The sequence below is a fragment of the Thermobia domestica genome, chromosome 1 (genome assembly GCF_964235325.1).
Source record: "Thermobia domestica chromosome 1, izTheDome1.hap1.1, whole genome shotgun sequence".
Taxonomy (NCBI): domain Eukaryota; kingdom Metazoa; phylum Arthropoda; class Insecta; order Zygentoma; family Lepismatidae; genus Thermobia; species Thermobia domestica.
In genome coordinates, this window is record NC_137454.1 from 266,702,668 (window position 1) to 266,722,248 (window position 19,581).

Here is a 19,581-nt window from a genome sequence, read left to right on the forward strand (position 1 = left end):
TGGTTTGATTCCGATAAGGTTCTTGTTTGTATGAAAGTCCGAATTTGACTCGGATCCATCTTAATCAGTCGGTTCCATCTCGTATAGCATCGACGTTGAAAAGGATTAAACTGAAATTAATCATTATAATAAAGTGACAGCGAAATCAGCTTTGAGGCTTGTATTGTTTTATGCTTTGAAGGTATAATTTGACTTCCGACGGGAGTTACAAATTACGAATTTGCCCTTGCTTAATTATATGTGCAATATATATATATATATATATATATATATATATATATATATATATATATATATATATATATATATATATTACATACAAAATTGTTTGAAATTAATTTTAAATACTTTATTCAACACAAACAATGCAAGCTGTTCAAGGAGTGAAAATCAATTGATGAACAATTTGTATTGGCAACACTGCTAAACCAATTTCTTTAACTTGACTTTTCCAATCGATGTAAAAATAATTGTTACATATCCAATTGTCCATTAATATTATGACACTTAGGCAGTGCCATAAAATATCAATACATATATAAAAAAAAAAATAATAAAATTAAACAACCCTCGTGTGATCGCATGTAATCAGAACTAACCAATGATATAATTAGATCATTTATAAGAACATTTCTTTTCTACTCTCGTCAGAGCAAAGTGGCTAAAACGCATCGGGAATTTTTTGATTCTTCCAAGATAAACAGTGACTAAAAGTGAATTTTCCTGTGAAATTGATATTCCAAAATTAAGCTAAACATGTGAAAAATTGTAATTAATCATACTGCAAATTATCAGTGTTCCGAAAACAGTGAAAAGTGAGTAAATGTAATTTTTCTTTCTTAATAACATGAGATCGTTTGTTGTGGCTTTTTCTATTAACGTCAGTGAACGGAATAATACTCAATCTCTGAACACTGTAAAAATACCTATCCCCCCTTTTTTTATTTCTTCTCTCTCTCTTGTATTACTGTAGGACGGACACTCCCAGCTTGCCACAACGAACTACTCTCGTACCATGTTTACATTTTCCCCACCGTTAGCTGGGGCACAATGAATTAGATGTAAACACCGTGAATTAATATTTAAGCGAGTATTTTATTTAAGTCAATCCAGCAATCCAGATTACGTACTAAGAAATTGTCTGGGGAATTGAGTGAAACTCAATGACGTAATAGTATGACAAATATATTGAAACTTTAAATAAAAAATCACATGCAAACGTAAACAAAAAATGCAACTAGATACAAATTACAGTTCTCACACTTTATGGAAAATATTAACGGTACCTTCTATTTAAGACTCGATATATATATATATATATAATATAATATAATATAACTATTATTATTATTTGTATGCAATTGGTGGCTATACGTACACATTTGTATTATACTCACGATGAGGCCTCTTTAGTACGTTAAACTTGTGTTCCACTATCACTCACATTGGTAGACCGTACAGGGTTGTAAGGGAACATGGACCATTCTTGTGAGACGAGATCCGGGACTGCGCCAACTTCACCTTTTCAAGCATACCAAATGTTTCCGCGTTGATGTCCCTGATTTTAACCACATTAATGCATTCAGAATTTTCTCTTGATAACATTAAACGACAAAGTTTCTTTTACAAATTCACAATCAAAGAAAATTCACAAATTTTACAAATTCACGCTGTCCAGACGGTTATTCACTGATAAGTATTGAGTAAAGCGTCTGACCCACCAAACTCCCATTTATATGGTAAGTTTGCTTTAGGTGCGTTTTCGCACTCGCGTTCTTTTGAGTCCCTCCATCAGACTGACTTGCTTTTTCTGCTAGCTTCTTTGTGCTTCTACTCCAAAAAGAAAATCCCGGTTTTACTCGCAACGCAACCGACTGATGCGATAGCTAAAATTAACAATGAAACTGTTCATTGGAATACACTGCGAAGATTTTTTTTTCCTATTTCGGCATATGAGGAATTCGGGGCGATTTGATTGCAGCCAGCACTCACACACACATTTACATATATATATATGCTTGCGAAAAGAGAATTCTTGAAACTTTTCCATACGAGATTTATTTAAGGGAAAAATTCGCACTGGTCTCTTATGGATTGCCAATATTGTCACAATGGCGCACACAGAGACGATCTTTTCTCTTTCAAATTTTCTAATTATTTATTTATTTTATGAACTCTTAAAAAAAACGATAATAAACACAATACCTCACTCTTCCTCTCCCCCGTTGTGTCCTGTGCAATTGCCGGGAGATGAACAATTCAGGAAGGAGTTCAAAAGAACAAAAGAAGAAACCTATATCGGAAGAAACAAGATATAGGTAGCTTCCTGTCGCCTTCAATTGGCTCTATACTTTTTATATAATCAGTTTAATTTTATCAATGTAATATTAGTGCAGCAAAAATAATCATAATGTGTAATAAAAATATCATCAATCGTTTCCAAAATCTTATCCAGTGGCAAGTATCTCTCTCGAAATGCAGCAGAAGATCTGTCTGGAAAATTGTGTGATAAGATTAGGGACCTATTTAATAACCAATTTGCAAAACAAATAAATAGAAAGGATAATATTAATCAAGTAATTATAGTAATGAATAATGAGGCTTGTTTTGCAAAAGTTATATTGAAACTGGAAATTAATGAACAACTTATATTTTTAATTCCACGCATGCTATTATATGTGTTATTACTCTTAGGATGACAGTGAATACTACAAGCATATGCTACGACATTTAGAGAAATACTTTTGCAGCTTCCCGAAACATGTTCGCTGCCATTAAGTACAGTTTTCACTTTCTGGGAATATATATACTTAGAGTCACTCCACATTTCAGTTATACAAAATAATCCTAAAATCAGAATTATGCTGAATTTACTAAATTTAATTGTATATACAAAACTGTATATGTACACCTCTAAACTCTTATTTTACACTGCAAAATTAATATTCCTACTGAGCTCCTTCGCGGCTAAGGGGTTAGCGTACACGCCTTTGACATATGAGACCCGGGCTCGATTCCCGGGGGGAGCTCACGTGGTTCGGACTCCACGTTGATCATTAAGTCCACTTCTCATATAACTTCGCTGCTGAACAGGATGTTAAACTGAAAAAAAAATCAAATCAAAGTATTCCTTATTATTAGAAAGAAGAAAATACTTTTTAGGAACTGTTGATTTTTGTGCAATTAAAGAATGACTTGTAAAGGACTTCTTTTCTTGCGAAATGTTATCTCAATTAGTTCCAGAGTGGCTAACATATCGAGCCCTTTCAAGAAGAAAAAGTACGCTCGAATTGTGGCGCTTCAATAGATTAATTTTGGGGCCATTTTTAGTGGCAGTTCAAACGCAATTCCTGTAGCTTTCTTAATTCCACGGGAAGATAACCAATACATACTCATGGAACGACAAATATTTTATGGCACCATTTTTATGCTATGGACCAATAATACACACAAAACTTTATATTTCCAAATGAAACTATATACATTAATGGGCAATTTCAAAAAAGTGGAGGGGGGGCAATTGCCCCCCTTTGTCCCCCCTAATCGCCGCCTATGGTTTCACTGCGTCCAGTGACACGAATTTTACCTGGACCGTGTAAAATTCTAATTAAAACCCTATACCATTACCAGTGGTTTGCCCTTCATAGAGATTGAACTCCTTGACTGTTATATATGCCGCCCTAGGGAACGGGGGCATTACAAAATGAATTAATGTATACATATTTATTAACAGTGTAATTCGAAGCAAATAAACAAATAATAATAATAATAATAATAATAATAATAATAATAATAATAATAATAATAATAATAATAATAATAATAATAATAAAACTAAGTTATGATGAAAAGTTAACTAGCTTCAGTTTTGTATATTTATAATATACAAACGTATATAATATAAATAATATAAAATATAATATATAATATTGTATTATATTATTATAATATATAATAATATAATATACAAACAAAAATATGGTAGGCCATAAACCAAACCCAAACCAAGTAATGAATATATGAACTGCAAAGCGATTATACAAGTATAGCAAGGACAAAGGCGTATTTACACGTACATACGTTTCTTCGTCTCTTCACTTACTACTTGAAATGTTGACAGCCATTTTCTGGGTACAGGTTGGCCCATGGATCACATTGTGTGCAGTTTGCTGTTACTCGTCCCATTGGATACTGGCAATGACGTTGCGTATGTACTGGTGCAATGATTCGTGGAGTGTTGTGGCACGCATTTCCTTCAGGTTGCCTCAAATAAAAATCACAACTGGATAGATAGATAAGGAGACTTCGGAGGCCGTAAATATTTCAAAATAATTCTGTTAGGTGTGAAAACAATATGCACTAATTCCGAGGAAGCGTATGCTGTATGTACTGATTCTCTGGCCTACAGGAAATACGCAAAACGTCATTCGTTCGGCGACAGTAAATCCACGAAGGCTCGAAGATTCGGTAGTGTAAGCGCTGAGTTCACTTGTCTCGAAAGCAAATGAGTGAACTATGATTTTCGTCCCCAGCATACTCCTTCAATCTTTACATCACTCTGCAGTAACTTGAATATTTGTCGTGAATTTTCGACAGACCAATTTGACAGCGAACAGCATGCTGACGTAGTCACTGAGGTGGAACCATGCCTTGTCCGATATGAACTAGAGGTTCAGTTCGATAAAGCAGTTTCAATTTCCTGCAGTAGCCATGCGCAGTACTGTACACATTTAGGATAGTCTGTAGGCTTTAACCCATGGACACGTCTAGGATAATCTGTAAAGCCGTGATCTTGTGAATATGCCGGTATGTTCTTTGCAAAACTCCCAAAATGTGCTACGACAGACATTTCGTGATTGGATCTCTGCAACAATCGCTGGCGAATATCTTCGTTTTGTGCCTCGGTCCTTTCCGAACACAGGTTTCTTTTCCAATGCAGTTTTATCAAGCACGGATCCTGTTCGGTCAAACTTCTTTTGAGATCTTATATAAATGACTTGGCAGGTGGATATCTATTGAACTTGGCATGAAATATTTCTTGTATCCCTTTCAGCAATCTACTCTGTGATTAATGTACCTTTACGATGAATATACTGACTTCCTTCGTCAGTGTCATCTCCATGTCTACACTGGAGATTGGCTTAACGTCGACTGTTTTTCCATCACAGGTCCTGGTCGTATTTCCCTCTCTCGCCCCTCCCCTCTTTGCTTGAAGCTCAAAATGTTTCGTTTGTAGCTCGCTACATGTAATACAAAATAGTATTGTGTGTTGCTACGTAGTCTTCACCATCCTTTTTTGTTTCTCATCTCCCAAGTCCTGTTCGGTTTATCTTTCCTCATTCTCTATTTGTTAGAATCGTGCTAGTGAACCTTGTAAGATTGTAGTGTTAGTATGTACGTAGATTCATTATCTACACGATAACTTTTGAACGAAAGTGATTATTTAAATTATTATTTTTGCAACAAATAGCTAGAGCGGTTATCTCGGTCGTGTTCGATAATGGAGTTAATCTGTTAACATCTTCTGGGCTATCCATATCCTATTCGTGTATAAATGTTCGTTTCGCATAACGTTAATAAGCAAATCTCTGAATTACAATTTGCATAAACATCTGAGCAAAAATATTTAAATATTCTTAATTCGTATCAGAAACGCAAGCGCATTCATTCATAAATGTACTTTTCACGTTATCCTTTTTAATGTTTTTAACAGAGTTTATTAACTTATAAAGTAGGAACGCGATAATATTTTCACGATGCATAGAAATTAAAGTTTGCATTCTATTTCGATTGATTTTAAAGCACATGAGTAATACGTTCGATCATTCACTTATAGCACTAAGATTTACACCTAGATTAAACGTAGAATCTATATTACACTTGCTTCTACCGGTAATCGAACCCTGGTATTCAGTACCAAGGACGTGTTTTCTAACCATACATCCACGAAGATGCTCCAAAGTAATTCCGAAAGTCGAGCGAAGATCAGCTTTATTAAAACCTTCATGAGTGTTCCGGCTTACGTGCCTTGACAGTTGCCTCAAATTCACGATAATTTTGACCTTCAGGTTAATAATATAACTTAATATTTATGTATTTCTTTGTAAAATGTGAAATCTTAATTTTCGAAATTCTGTTTTTCACTACCTATTAATATTATATAACTATTTATTGAAATTACAAGTGTAACACTTACATATTTCTCTGTGGCCTATCAGGTTTGTAGTCACAGAAACACTTCAGAGGAAAATTTTAAAAAAAAATCAAATTTACTCATTTGTTCCCAAAATGCTTACAAAACGTGAATATCATATATCAAATAAGGAAATTCCGAAATTGTAGAGTGCATTAAGAAAATATTTTACTTTTCCGTTCGCATTAATGTGTATATTGAAGTCGCAAAGCGCAAATACTTCTTCAAAATCCACAGCCGGGTTCTCTTGCTTCAAACCAAGGAGCAAATGTTACTGCTCCCTACCCGACCCTAGAACAATATCTTAATGCATGATTTAGAATAAAATGTCCATCCATTCCAGTGACATAAATGTGCAGAGTGATACGTAAAATAAAATGTCTGCTCATCATTAGCTTATAGACTCCGCTCTGATTGTACCTTTCCCGTCACAAGGGTATACGCAATAGAAAAATTTGTTACTAATGAGAGCGTAATTTGCAGATACGTACCTTACATTTTATGTGAAACCCAATGTTCTCTTACGCTGAAGTCGAACGCTAGAAAGACACAAGCCAGAACACGTAGACAGAGGATCACATAAAGTATTGCAAGCTCATGCAATTACAAGGTTTCTCATGGACAACAATCAATGTTACAAGCTTCATATTAATGTACCTAAAATTTGTCTTCGTTCGTTCTGCATTCGTATACAAGAATGAATATCTATAATTGTTAATTTTAATATTTTTCTTTGTATTGGTAATTGGAAGGGCACATGACACTGTGGTTATATTATAGAGCTGCCACTGAATGTGTTATAAGATAAAATTTACAAATACTTGCATGATATTTTTCATTAACAGTTATTTTTATTAACTATATGAAGACATTTTATTATTAGAGTTAACAATTCCATTGCGTCTATGCGTAATTTTTGTACTTTTAATACGTAAACATAACTGAAATAAAGATTTTGTGTAACAGAGACCCTATATGTGTAGTGAAAAAATGTAATTTTTTGTTGTGTGTCGTTTAGCCCTTGTAATTGCAATTCTTTGGTGTTATATTCCTGACACTATCTTACAACTACTATTATAACTGATGAATATTGATACTTCGGTCATTCATAGTAAAGACTAATTAATCAAGATTATCGGTCATTTTTCTTTCTCTTTCATTCTTTTAATTACTTGTAGTTTTAGTTGCATGTATTATGACCTATAGCAATGAGTTGAAGTTATTTTTAAAAAATAAGAGGTAATTTTAATTTCTTTGCTACAAACTAATCAGAGTAATTTATCTTATCACTTAAGACTTACTTTTGTTTAAGCAAAATTCCTATTGATTTTGTTTTCAATATTCAATAATCAAATCGTTAATTGTAATGGCATATATTTCTGTTACTCCTTCAAGAGAAATAACCATAACAATAGTTTTCTTAGGTCTTTATTCAGAAATCCTAGGTTCTATTTCTGGTAAGTTTTTCGACAGTTATATCACGTCAGTACCGAGATTGAAGCGTAGTTAAGTTTATGACCTTTTGCTTCTTCCATTCACTATCAATAGGCAGAGTAAATACGTAGTAGAGACGAAATCGCATAGAAACAGATAATTCGTAATAATAATAATAATAATAATAATAATAATAATAATAATAGAAGATGATTTCCATTATTAGGATGTTTTATTCTATTTTTTTTTCTTTCTTTCTTTAGGGTGCGATTTTAACTACAATGTTAGCGACACGCAATTTTTCCAGTAAGTATGATGGCCATGGTAAGTACCTCCATTCCCTCGGTTAACCAGGTACGTAACAAGTGGAGTCAGCTATATGAGGACTCAAAGTTGATGTAGAACGTCGGGCACTTCTATGTGCAAGTCATCAAACCTATAGCCATCATCCTGTAGACCTCCTTCCTTTCTCACGTTACACACACACATGCCTATATACATACATACATACATATTTGACATATACACGTAATGCATTTGTACACATCAGTGGCGTACGCAAGGTGGAGCTTGGGTATTTAACCCCTCCGCCTTGAGCAGAATATTGCAAAAAAATAAACATTTACTACATTTACTACTAAACTATATACATAGTTTATACAAAAATCATACGTGTCTTGAAAAGATATGAAATTGAATATCTCAAATAAAAATTCTGATAAAATTCTGCGCACGCCACTGATATACATTATATAAGAAAAATACCAGCAGGGCTGAATATCCAAAAACGTAGTAACTGAAGGTGAATTACTGGAATTATTTTATTGTATCAACTGTTTGATATCTATGCGAACGTGAATAACAGCATTCCTTGTGCCGAATGATCGAATAAATCATCTTCATTCTTTTCTGAGGTAACTTTTCTCATTGGCAGTATGTAGACATTACGTACGTATGAAATCTAAAATAATAATTCCACACAAAGTAACACTAACTACCGGAGGAACATAAAAGTATGCATTTTAAAAAAAATGTTATTATGATTTTCAGATGAAAAGAGACTAATACAGATCGAAAGAAGTACCTTCAAAGTGAATAGAGTTACAAAGATGCTATATTTCGACACTTACCGGGATTATTGCCAAATTAGAGGAATTTTAGCAGTTGAGAAAGAGTTTGCTGTGATCAAAAGAAAAGAATGTATTATGGAATGAGTGAAGGGGTAGAAAATAAAGAAACCCAAATTTAAGTAGCTCACCTCTCATGCGAGGTGTTCTTTATTCGATCCTAGGCCTTATGAGATATGGTGGACAACACCATAGGTTTTCCTGGAGTTCACCCGTGTCCTCCCATGTTTTTATTCTACCAGTTAATTCACACTCATTTACTTTCGTGAATCATCTCTGTCTTCTAACCTGCAAGCTAAAATGGCAGAAGGTAAAACTCAAGTCTTCATTTAATTTTGAAAGTTTCAACTGAAGAAGTTTCAATAAAAGTTACAAAGTTTCAATAAAAGTTTTATTACCACGTATAGAATGTTGCACACTCTCAGGGTTGAATTCATGTACGGATTCGGTTTAGAAGGGTATCATACAACTGTTGTGTACTAACCTGAGCCATGTTGATTCACAACTGTAGTAACTAACCTTCGATATCCTGGATATTAGCGCTAAGATGGAGTTGAAGTCCAAGTTAGTCTTCCATGTGTTCTATCGAGAATAAATTGGGGGAACTTGTTGGCAAATGAAGTACCTCAATATCATGCAGGCAGTCCTAGAGACACTGCCGTTCATGGACCAGCATTGTTCTCTTTGAAATGTGATACCAAGATATTGTCTCAAGAGAGGTAACATATGAAAACTCAGGATGTCTGTGAGATATCTTTGTACCATAAGAGTTCCTCAAATCACTGTCAAAAGTGACCTGAAGAAATATCCGGTGGCTTTCCACATTATGACGCCAGAAGTAACACTGATATGTCTCTCCAAAACATTGAAAAAATGTTTCCTCTCCCCTCGAAATCGCCAAACTCGCAGATAGTGCTAGGAAGTAGTGCTAAACCAAAATTCATCGTTGAAAATGAAGCGCCGCTACTCGTCTGCAATCTATATTTCCCGGGTACAGCATCACTCCAAACGAATCTGTTTGAGCTGCAGCGTTATAGAGACTCTACGACTCTACACATAGGACTGCGACGCAGTAGTCTGGGAGCTGTTAGCCTCCGACTAATGGTGCAGAGCAAACTAGCGAGATTGGGGACACTTGGTCCCTGTCTCAAAAGACATGGTTCCCGGGCTGGTGTCGATGACTTGGGTACCTGCGATCACCCCCTCTAAATTTTGGAAGGGGTACGTTGGTAGAAAGTATGGTGGCAGAAGAACATAGAGTAAGTAAAGAGGAGAATTGGCGCCATAATCTATGTGGTTGCAGCTACCAGCTCGTTGCCAAATGAACAGTTATGTCTTTTCCAGTTGTATGACGAAAAGCAGTCATCTGCCACTTGTTGCAATGTGTAAACGGTGTTATCAAGCGAAGATTCAAACGAGAATTGTAACTAGAACACATTTAATAATATCAGTTATTTAATATAAAATATTACTAGTTTATTAAAAGAGTGTGAGATAAGGTAGTTTTTTTTTTTTAAATAAATAAATATATATATATATTCGCTAATTTTAATTGGACATCTATCTAAAAGTGGAGTAAGAAAATCTGCCCACATAAACAGAGTGGGCAGCATTCAACTTTAATTTTGCTATTAAAGTTGTTTAATAGCTCAAGCAAGCTAAAGTTTTTAGCTAAGGCTTTCCTTGTGAATTAAGCAGTGCGAGCCGATAATTATAAGATATCTGTCCTTTACCAGTTTTATAAATCCAGGCCCAAAACTAATATTCCTGGAGCTCCATCAGTACATATTCCTTAAAAAAAAAAAAAAAAAAAAAAAAAAAAAAAAAAACTGATAGCAGAAACATTATTGAAACGTTTGGATGATGTGTCTAAACTTTTTGAAATCAATATTTTTTCCAATAACCTCTTTTCATTTATGAACCAACAGTACATTATTAAATGAGAACACTGATATATGTCCGTGGAATCATCATACTGCAGAACAAAAAATGGAGATTTGTTTTTACCTTTTTAACTACGTGATCTTCTAAATCCAAGGACATTTTATTAATTCTACGTTTCATAGTATTGTCTGAAACGATATTTTGTCATTATTTTTCTAGCTTTCTTCCCCAATTGCAGTTTTGATTGCCTTAAGAATGCAAGGTTTGATAAGAGTTTGATCAACAAGGTATTATATCTTTGGCTGTTAGAAGAGAAAGCTTTTATGGTGCTTCCACCATCTTCTCAGTTTGCTCGTGAAAGGTTCTTGAGGAATTCAACTTCATACGCCTCAGTGAGTTTCTTTTCACAATAAAAAATCTTCAGATGTGTCTTTGAGGGCTGGATGTGCTGTTGAAAGATCGTTCCAATCGTACAGGACGGAGAGCATCGTTGCTAAAGACAGGATGGCACACACAACACTATGGTAGTTGAATGCCATCTTTTTCAATGAACATAAAATTATGCGTGTTGTAATCTTCCTATTCAATCTTCTCCTTGAACTGGAAGTTACCATTTTACTTCACAGACACAAACACAGTGACACAAACGAGAAATTACAGTCAATACAACATTCATAACACCGCAAAATAAACTTCTTAGATCAGAACACCAGTCTGAAAAATCAATGAAACGGACAATAGTTTGTGAATGGTTCCAATATTGCAGATGTGGACAGTTTGCGTTGTTTATTATTCAGAAACACAATAGTGACACTGTTGAAACAAGAAAGAAAGAGCTCGTTATCAGCGGATTACTAATCACCTTCTAACTAGCTAACTAACGAACGAACCAAGTATTGTAGGCTTTACGTATATTAATTGTGAACAGTAGTGACAAAAATAGATACTAAATGGTACAATACACTCTTTCGACATTACCCGCAACTCTTTGTTTTTAAAGCAGTTTGTTAACAATTATATATATATATTAATTATCGAAAGGGCTGTTGGTGTGTTTGAAAGTACAAATAAATAAATAAAGTGATATTTAAACATTTCATAACTGATTTGCAATGCGCCAAGAATGTATACTAAATTACGATTTTTCTTATGGTTATTTAACTTACAAATATTATAAATGTTGTAACAAAGAGGGTTAAATTAAATATCGTACAAACACAAAATAACTATTGAGTAAGAACTGTAGTTTCATAAAGAAGAAATTTGGTAATAGTAATAACACTCCTTTTTTCTGCTATCAGTTTTTCTTTTTTTTTTTCTTTCTTTCTTTTTTTTAAAAAATTAAGGAATTTGTACTGATGGAGCTCCAGGAATATTAGTTTTGGGCCTGAATAGTAAAAACAATAGAAGAGATAAGGTCAACGCCGTAGAAATGGGAGACTTCAACAGCGTAGTAGGAGAATGAGCTGAATAAGGTAGTGGGACCGTTTGGACTAAGTAGAAGAAACGAACGAGGTCAAATGCTTATCGATTTCTGTAGGCAACATGATCTGGTGGCCATGAACACATGGTTTAAGAAAAGAAAAGCCAAGCTGTACACGTGGAAAAGTCCAGGAGATACGAAACGCTACCAAATCGATTACATTCTTGTGAAGCAACGTTTCAGGAATAGTGTACGAGACGTGAAGACACTGCCAGGAGTGGACATTGATTCGGATCACAATCTCCTGGTGGCGGAAGTGCAAACCTGGTTAAAGCCGATCAAGAAAAATGGGAAGAGAAATCGAAAATGGAACTGGAGTGACTAAGAAATATCGACGATGATGTGAAAGAAGAAATTGAAGAAAAATGCTGTGCAATGGGCGATGTGGTTAACAATATAGAGAATAGTTGGGGAAAAGTTAAACAGATTCTACTTGACACACTCCACAATAACATTGGCAAGATGGAAAGAGCACCAAGAAAACCATAGATAACTGAAGCAATGCTTAAGAAGATGGAAGAACGCAGAAGGGCGAAAAACACGGACATCAAGGAATACAGAAGGGTGAATAATGAATTGAGAAGAGACACAGACAAAGCCAAAGAAAAGTACATGGAACAGATATGTGAAGAAATAATGGATCTTCAACGGCGCGGCAGATATGATCTGATGTACCAGAAAGCACAAGAATTAGGAGGGAAAGCTAACAAAAGTATACGAACGTTCGGCATCGAAGATCAAGAAGGTAATGCAACCACTGACCATCAAAGAATCCGTAGAATTTGGGAGGAATACATAAAAGATCTGTATGATCAGAAGAATCACCTCAAAGATATTGCGATCGAAGAAGAGGAAGAGGTGGATGATAATGAAAAAGGACCCAGTATATTGAAAAGTGAAGTAGTACAAGCAATCAAAGACATGCGAAGGAGAAAGACCACAGGAGAGACGACATACCAGTAGATTTGCTCAAGGGATTAAGAGACAACGCAATGAAAGTACTGACTTCACTTATTAACAAGATCTACCTGAGTGGAGAATGGCCAAAGGATTTTCTTGATGTTACAATGATTGCATTGCCCAAGAAAGAGCAAGCAAAGAAGTGCAGTGATCTCAGAACATTAGCCTGATTTCCCATACTGGAAAGATCATTGCACGCATAGTGAATAGGCGGCTGGAAAGTAAGATAGATGAGAGGTTAGAAGATCAAATTGGATTCCGGAAAGGAAAAGGCACCAGAGATGTTATTGGATTGATGAGAATTATATCAGAAAGAATGCTTGATGTAAAGGAAGAGTTGTGCTTGTGCTTCATCAACTGGCGAAAAGCTTTCGACCGAGTCAATTGGACGAAACTTCTGAAAATACTTAAAGAAATCGGAGTCAACTGGAGAGATCGACGACTCATTCAAAACCTATACACAGGACAACGAGTGAAGCTGCGCTTGAATGAAGGAGAAACCAATAATGTGGAGATTGAAAGAGTAGTCAGACAAGGATGTAGTTTGGCGCCCCAATTATTCAACATTTACAATGAATGTGTAATGAAGGAAGCATTAGTGGGAATTGGAGATTTCAAGACTGGAGGGCAGATCATTAACAAGATGAGGTATGCAGATCATACGGTTATAATAGCTAAAACCTAAGGAGGACTACAGGAGATGATTGACAAAATAGTTGACACTGGAAAACTGTATGGAATGGAAATTAACATCGAGAAGTCGAAAGTCATGAGAATATCCCGAGGAAACACGCCCTTACGGATCAGAGTAGAACAAAGAGAACTTGAAGAGGTCGATAATTTCAAGTATCTGGGAAGTATTTTGACGAGATACGCTTACTGCACCAAAGAGATCAGGTCAAGAATTGCCATAGCTAAAGAAGCATTCAACAAGAAAAGATCACTCTTAACTAGCAGGCTCAATATTGGACTTAAGAAGAAGTTGGTCAAGTGTTGTATATGGAGTATTGGACTGTATGGTTCAGAGACTTGGACATTACGGAAGTTAGAGAGGAAATATTTGGAGAGCTTCGAAATGTGGTGTTGGAGAAAGATGAAGAAGATAAAATGGACAGAGAGAGCAACAAACGAAGATGTTTTAAAACGGATAGAAGAAAAGAGGACACTTCTAGCCACCATCCTTCGTAGAAAGGCCAATTGGATTGGACACATTTTGCGAAGAAATTGTCTTCTTCACACTGCCATAGAAGGAAAGATGGAAGGGAAGCGAGGAATAGGAAGAAGAAGAACACAGCTGATCGATGATTTAAAAGATAGGAGAAAATATTGGTAGTTAAAAGAAGCTGAAGATCGACAAAAGTAGAAAATGGAAGAAACATTTCCAGGTCAAAATCTAAAATAATAATAATAAAAAAAATTCTCATTAGTCCCACCAGGACCTGCCGAAAGGCAGAATACTTAATAATAATAATAATAATAATAATAATAATAATAATAATAATAATAATAATAATACAATGGTATGCACAAGTCTTTCTGGAAACAATACAAACTCGTGAGAATATGAGATTATTACTATTATTAGTTTTATTATTATTAGGTAAAATCGAAAATTAAAGCATTTCATTAAAAAATGCATTAAAGTGCTCATAGCACTTGACATTGGGTCAGATTGCCTAGGCATTTTGCTACGATTAAATTTGGATTTGAGTTTAGCGTTCCTTTCAGCACCGAAACTTTGTAAGACGTGAATTTACAGCTTAACGTGGGATCTCAGCTCCCATCGGGAATTTAGCGTGGGTCTCTCACGCCGAAGACGGATACGCTTACCATGTAGCCATTAAGGAGCTCTGCGTTTGGTTACGTATTTGATTCGTGGTGAAATGATTACCTCCAATACAAACCTGAGTAGCGGCTCAGATTCTATTTTTGGCAATTGGTTTTCTCATATAGCCTCCGTGCTGAAAGAGTTAGTCCAATCAGTCAATTGGAAATACACACAAACAGACGCTGCTTGACGCACATTTGTTTTATTGTATTATTTTATGCAGGCTATATGATTGATTTGATTAATGGACACACATATTCGCTATCAATTGTATTTGTGAATTTAAATAGAAAATGACAGCAAACTTGAACTGTTGCACATCGATGCGTCATATCATCCTTTCATGCGCTTTGTGTTATTGTGCGAGCATAAAAATAATGTACTAAATAAATGTTCTAATTAATAATAAACAGTGATCTCTGTATTAAAACTAATTATTCCTCTCTGCAACCATAGATTAAACTTACGGTCTTTCCTACACTTGATGCAATCTTTTAGCTTAATCTAGCTACAATTACTAATCTCCCGTAGATAAGCTATCGATTGCTTGTAAGTTTTTAGAGAATTATAAACCTCCCGTCCTATATGATAAAAATAATACGAACCTTAGCTTTCGAGGCAATTGAACTAGGCCTCTGCAATTGAGAAACCAGTAAGCGGTCTACGACAGTAATCTTGATTTTACACATTTAATTACTTTTGAAGATTTTATTTTATTTTATTTTATTTTATTTATTTATTTATTTATTTTTATGTCTAAAGACTTGCGTAGACCACTAAGCGTAAAACGGTGTATAATTTCTTTTTTAAAATCTACTACTGTACAGCATTAAGCTGCAAACCAAATTGGAACTTTTTCTTCCAAACAAATGTCATTGGTAACACATAATGTATAAGCGCATTTTTGCTATGTAGCGGTACGGTGAATGAGCACCGCGTTTGCAGCGCTAATTGTACCTCTAGTGGTTAGTTCAGTAACTCCATTAGGAGAATGTGAGTAAAAGATGATGATTGATGACAGAATTTAAGACAGGCGGCATGAAAATGAAAACTTCTGTGTCGAGACAAAGTTGAGAATAGTAGCTCACAGAAGCTTTTAAATTTATGGTAATAATCGGCCTGTTATAAAAAATGCTTATGATAGGGATAAAATAATCTCTTTTCCTTCATTTGAAGTTTTGCTATGACTTTTCAGCTAAAAGCATTATTCGTCTCGAATAATTCAGATATAAGAACGTGAATTTTAATTATAAAACATTTGCCATAGGTTGGGACACAACAGCGGTACATTTTGTAATTATTTTTGGTTTCCCGTATTATAATGTATCGGGAAGGCACACAGAAGCATATGATAGAAGTTAGAATTCTCTGCTGTGGAAATTGTGCTTCTCATATTTAGATACAATTTGTGATCTTTCTTAGTTTATTATGCAGATGGTATCAAAATAATAGAAAGACTTGAGAAAAATATAATTTACCAGATTAATGTGGCGTTGGACCACCTTTCGCCCTCAGGGCATATTTGATGCGATGTAGAATAAACCATAGAGGTCGTGGATGGTAGCAAATTGAATATTGCACCATTTTGCGTGCAGTGTACCACTCAGTTCCGTGAGACAGGGAGGAGGCAGAAATGTGCGCCGGATTCGTGTCTACTAAAATGGACGACAGAGGTTGAATTATGTTCAGGATCGAACACTGAGTGGACAGAGGAAGTGTTTAGCTTCATCCGATGTTCCTGAAACCACACCATAGCAGCTGCAGCTATATCCATGAGCAGATTATCACCCTACAATATTCGGTCTTTACCTCGACACAAGTTTTGGTGCATGGGATGCACATGCTCTTCTAAAAATATAACCTAATCATAGGGGGTGACTCGACTGGTAAACGTCAGCATTGGACCAGTATATCCATATCATGTAATTCGCGGCGGACGGTGATTGTCGACACAGGCTATGGAAAATACTGCTTGAGTTCTTTCGTTATTTGTATCGCAGTCGCACTACGGTTTTAAGTGAAAATCCATTTTAATGCTCGGCGGGACCTGTCTCTTGAGTTTTCTTTCGACCAATATTCCTCTTTGCCTCTTTTCCATTATTCCTGTTCCTATTCGCCGATGTAATTTTACCGTGAATTTTAGGATGTTACCACCTTAGACACTGTCCCTCGTGACACATCCGACATATTTGCCATTTTCGTCACGCTTGCACCACATAACGAGCGTCAAAAGTTTTTTTTTTTTCTTTTTGAAAATCAGAGGGGCCGCCTATTATTTCACACTATCACTGCCTGCTGAGGTCACTGGAAACTGCCGTCCTACTGTTTCTCACGTAGGGGAGGGGGAGGTAACGCCACCACCACCAGCATGGTGGTGCGATCGTCGCCTGATAGATCCAAACCCTATATCTCACATATTTTCAACTCATGGTGTTTTATTTTGATAACAAGCTGTAATTTCCTACATGTACGTCAAAAAATAATAATTCTATGTTTCTGTATTGTTTTTTCCTTCTTGTAACTGAACTTCTATCATAATATTGTTTTCTGCTTCAAGACGTTCTTTTCACAGAACAGTTTTCATCGATATTTTTGGCGTTTGTGGCAACAACTGCCATACGACCGAGAAATTCCTCACGAACGCTCCGACCTCTTTCCAACATTATATGAAACACTTGTTAGCACTTACTACATTTCTGGTACGTTCTTAGCTTAATTTCCTCCTATATTGTAGGCGTAAACTTTTTTTTGTCGCTAATGATTTCATTTTTATTTGTTAAAACATGAAGATTGAATTTTCACTATTACTATTATTATTATTATTATTATTATTATTATTATTATTATTATTATTATTATTATTCAGTAGCTTCAGTTATCAGTTATACAAACACCTTGATATTTATTCCTTGAACTCATTTAAACTGCAGATTATTATATCTTTTATTTCTTTCATTTCATCAATTATTTCATCGTTATGCACTTTCATGCGGTTTTTTTTTTTTTTTTTTTTTTTTTTTTTTTTTTTTTTTGTTACATGACAAGCTTTAATCGGTTTAACTAAAATGCTTATTCATTATTATTATTACATAATTACATAGTCATGCATGTACACTGTAAGTAACATTTTACAATGTCCTTCCTTCAGTGTTATCCTATTCATGTTATTATTGTTCTATAATTATGTAAGTTATTTATTAGTGAATGAACTGTATTCATATTTTATGCATTGAATTGTTAGGTCGAGTGTTGTAGGTCCTGTTCTAACAAATATCAAAAAGTGCCCTGTTTGTTCTGATCACGTGGGTGACCATCACCACTGACTCCACAAGAAAACTACCTGGGTTATATTTATATACATATATATTATATGCACTTCTGTGTGTCTGCAATCTTCATTTGACCTGTCGTTCTACTGTGAATACTGAGTATAGTTATATTAATAGGTGGTTAATTTTGAGCTGTGTGAGAAAGAAAAAGTATATGGATTAGTACTGGATGTTTGTTTTGTCTGGTTTGTACAGCATCACAATTGTGATACGCCACTACTTATGGTAACACAGTAGATTTGCAAGTAGTTAAAAATGTATGTGATAGTAGTGCGGTTTAGACTGATTGCATATAACCGTTAGATTGTGTGAAGGAATGCAGTAGCTTTCTAGGTGTACAGGCAATGTACTAGTGCCTTATATTTCCCCTTCCTTTCTTGTTTATTAATCTGAAAGATCATAAACCATTAAACTTAATTGCAAGAATCATTTGTTAATACAGAGCTATTTCCTGGTGTAAAAATATTTAGTTTTATGAAATTATCCTCATGAACATAGATAAATTAAATGTTTGGTTTACAAAAGATAGAAAAAAAATGAAGAAAAGAATAACAAAGATTCTATATAACAAATATTCACACATAAATCTGAATACCTAACGCTCATGAATGACGGCCGGTATTTTTTTTTTTTTTTTTTTTGTTTGATCTTACGTAGTTTTTATTTTGTGTTCTACCTCATTATTATCGCTACCTTTTAAATATTATTACCTCATTAATAATCCTGAATTCTCGTTTTTCTAAAATTAATTTTCTATTAGTTGACATAATAAGTATATACAGCAATTGAAAGTCTCTGAAAGGAGTGATAACTTAATAACAGGGCCATATTGCAATTAGTTCAGAAAATTTATAAGTGCTTACGAGCACTATTTGCCTAAAAGAAAGAAAAAAAAATGGAAGAAAAAGAACTATATGCTGTCGTTAAAGTTACTTCCTCAGCTCGGTGTGGCAACATACTATCAACAGTTTTGAAAGTATGCGAAAAATTATCGTTAAATCTGGGGAAGTAAAAGTCTATGCCATATTATAAATTATTTCCGAAACCAACTATACAACAGAAACTAAGAATAGAAAACAAAGTTCCGCAAAACGGAGAAGTTGTATGAAATAATGTATTATGATGTTTGGATATGTCCTTTATCGCTGAGAAGTACATAGGATGTGCGTTGCACAAACATGTTTAGGGTGTAAAGAAATATCAAACTCACATTATTTCAGAGAACTCCTAAAATTCAAAAAATCTGCCTCAAAATTTTAAATTTGTTTTACATATCCTAATGGCTTTAAAACAAACTTGAAAATTCATAGTTTAGAGCTTAAATCAAACTTCAAAATTTATAT

At 34.7% G+C, this 19,581-nt stretch overlaps 1 protein-coding gene across 24 annotated transcripts in view; it reads left to right on the top strand.

Moving 5' to 3' along the window:
- The window catches only part of CaMKII (Calcium/calmodulin-dependent protein kinase II), a 1,422,941-nt gene that overhangs the window by 479,044 nt on the left and 924,316 nt on the right, over window positions 1-19,581 (top strand). For 16 of the 24 annotated variants that reach the window (XM_081726364.1, XM_081726431.1, XM_081726433.1 and 13 more), the window contains one exon: window positions 7,891-7,951. In XM_081726364.1, coding sequence (XP_081582490.1) covers window positions 7,891-7,951 — 61 coding nt within the window. The remainder of the gene's footprint in view (window positions 1-7,890; window positions 7,952-19,581) is intronic. The other 8 variants (XM_081726368.1, XM_081726340.1, XM_081726357.1 and 5 more) reach the window with 1 other exon arrangement.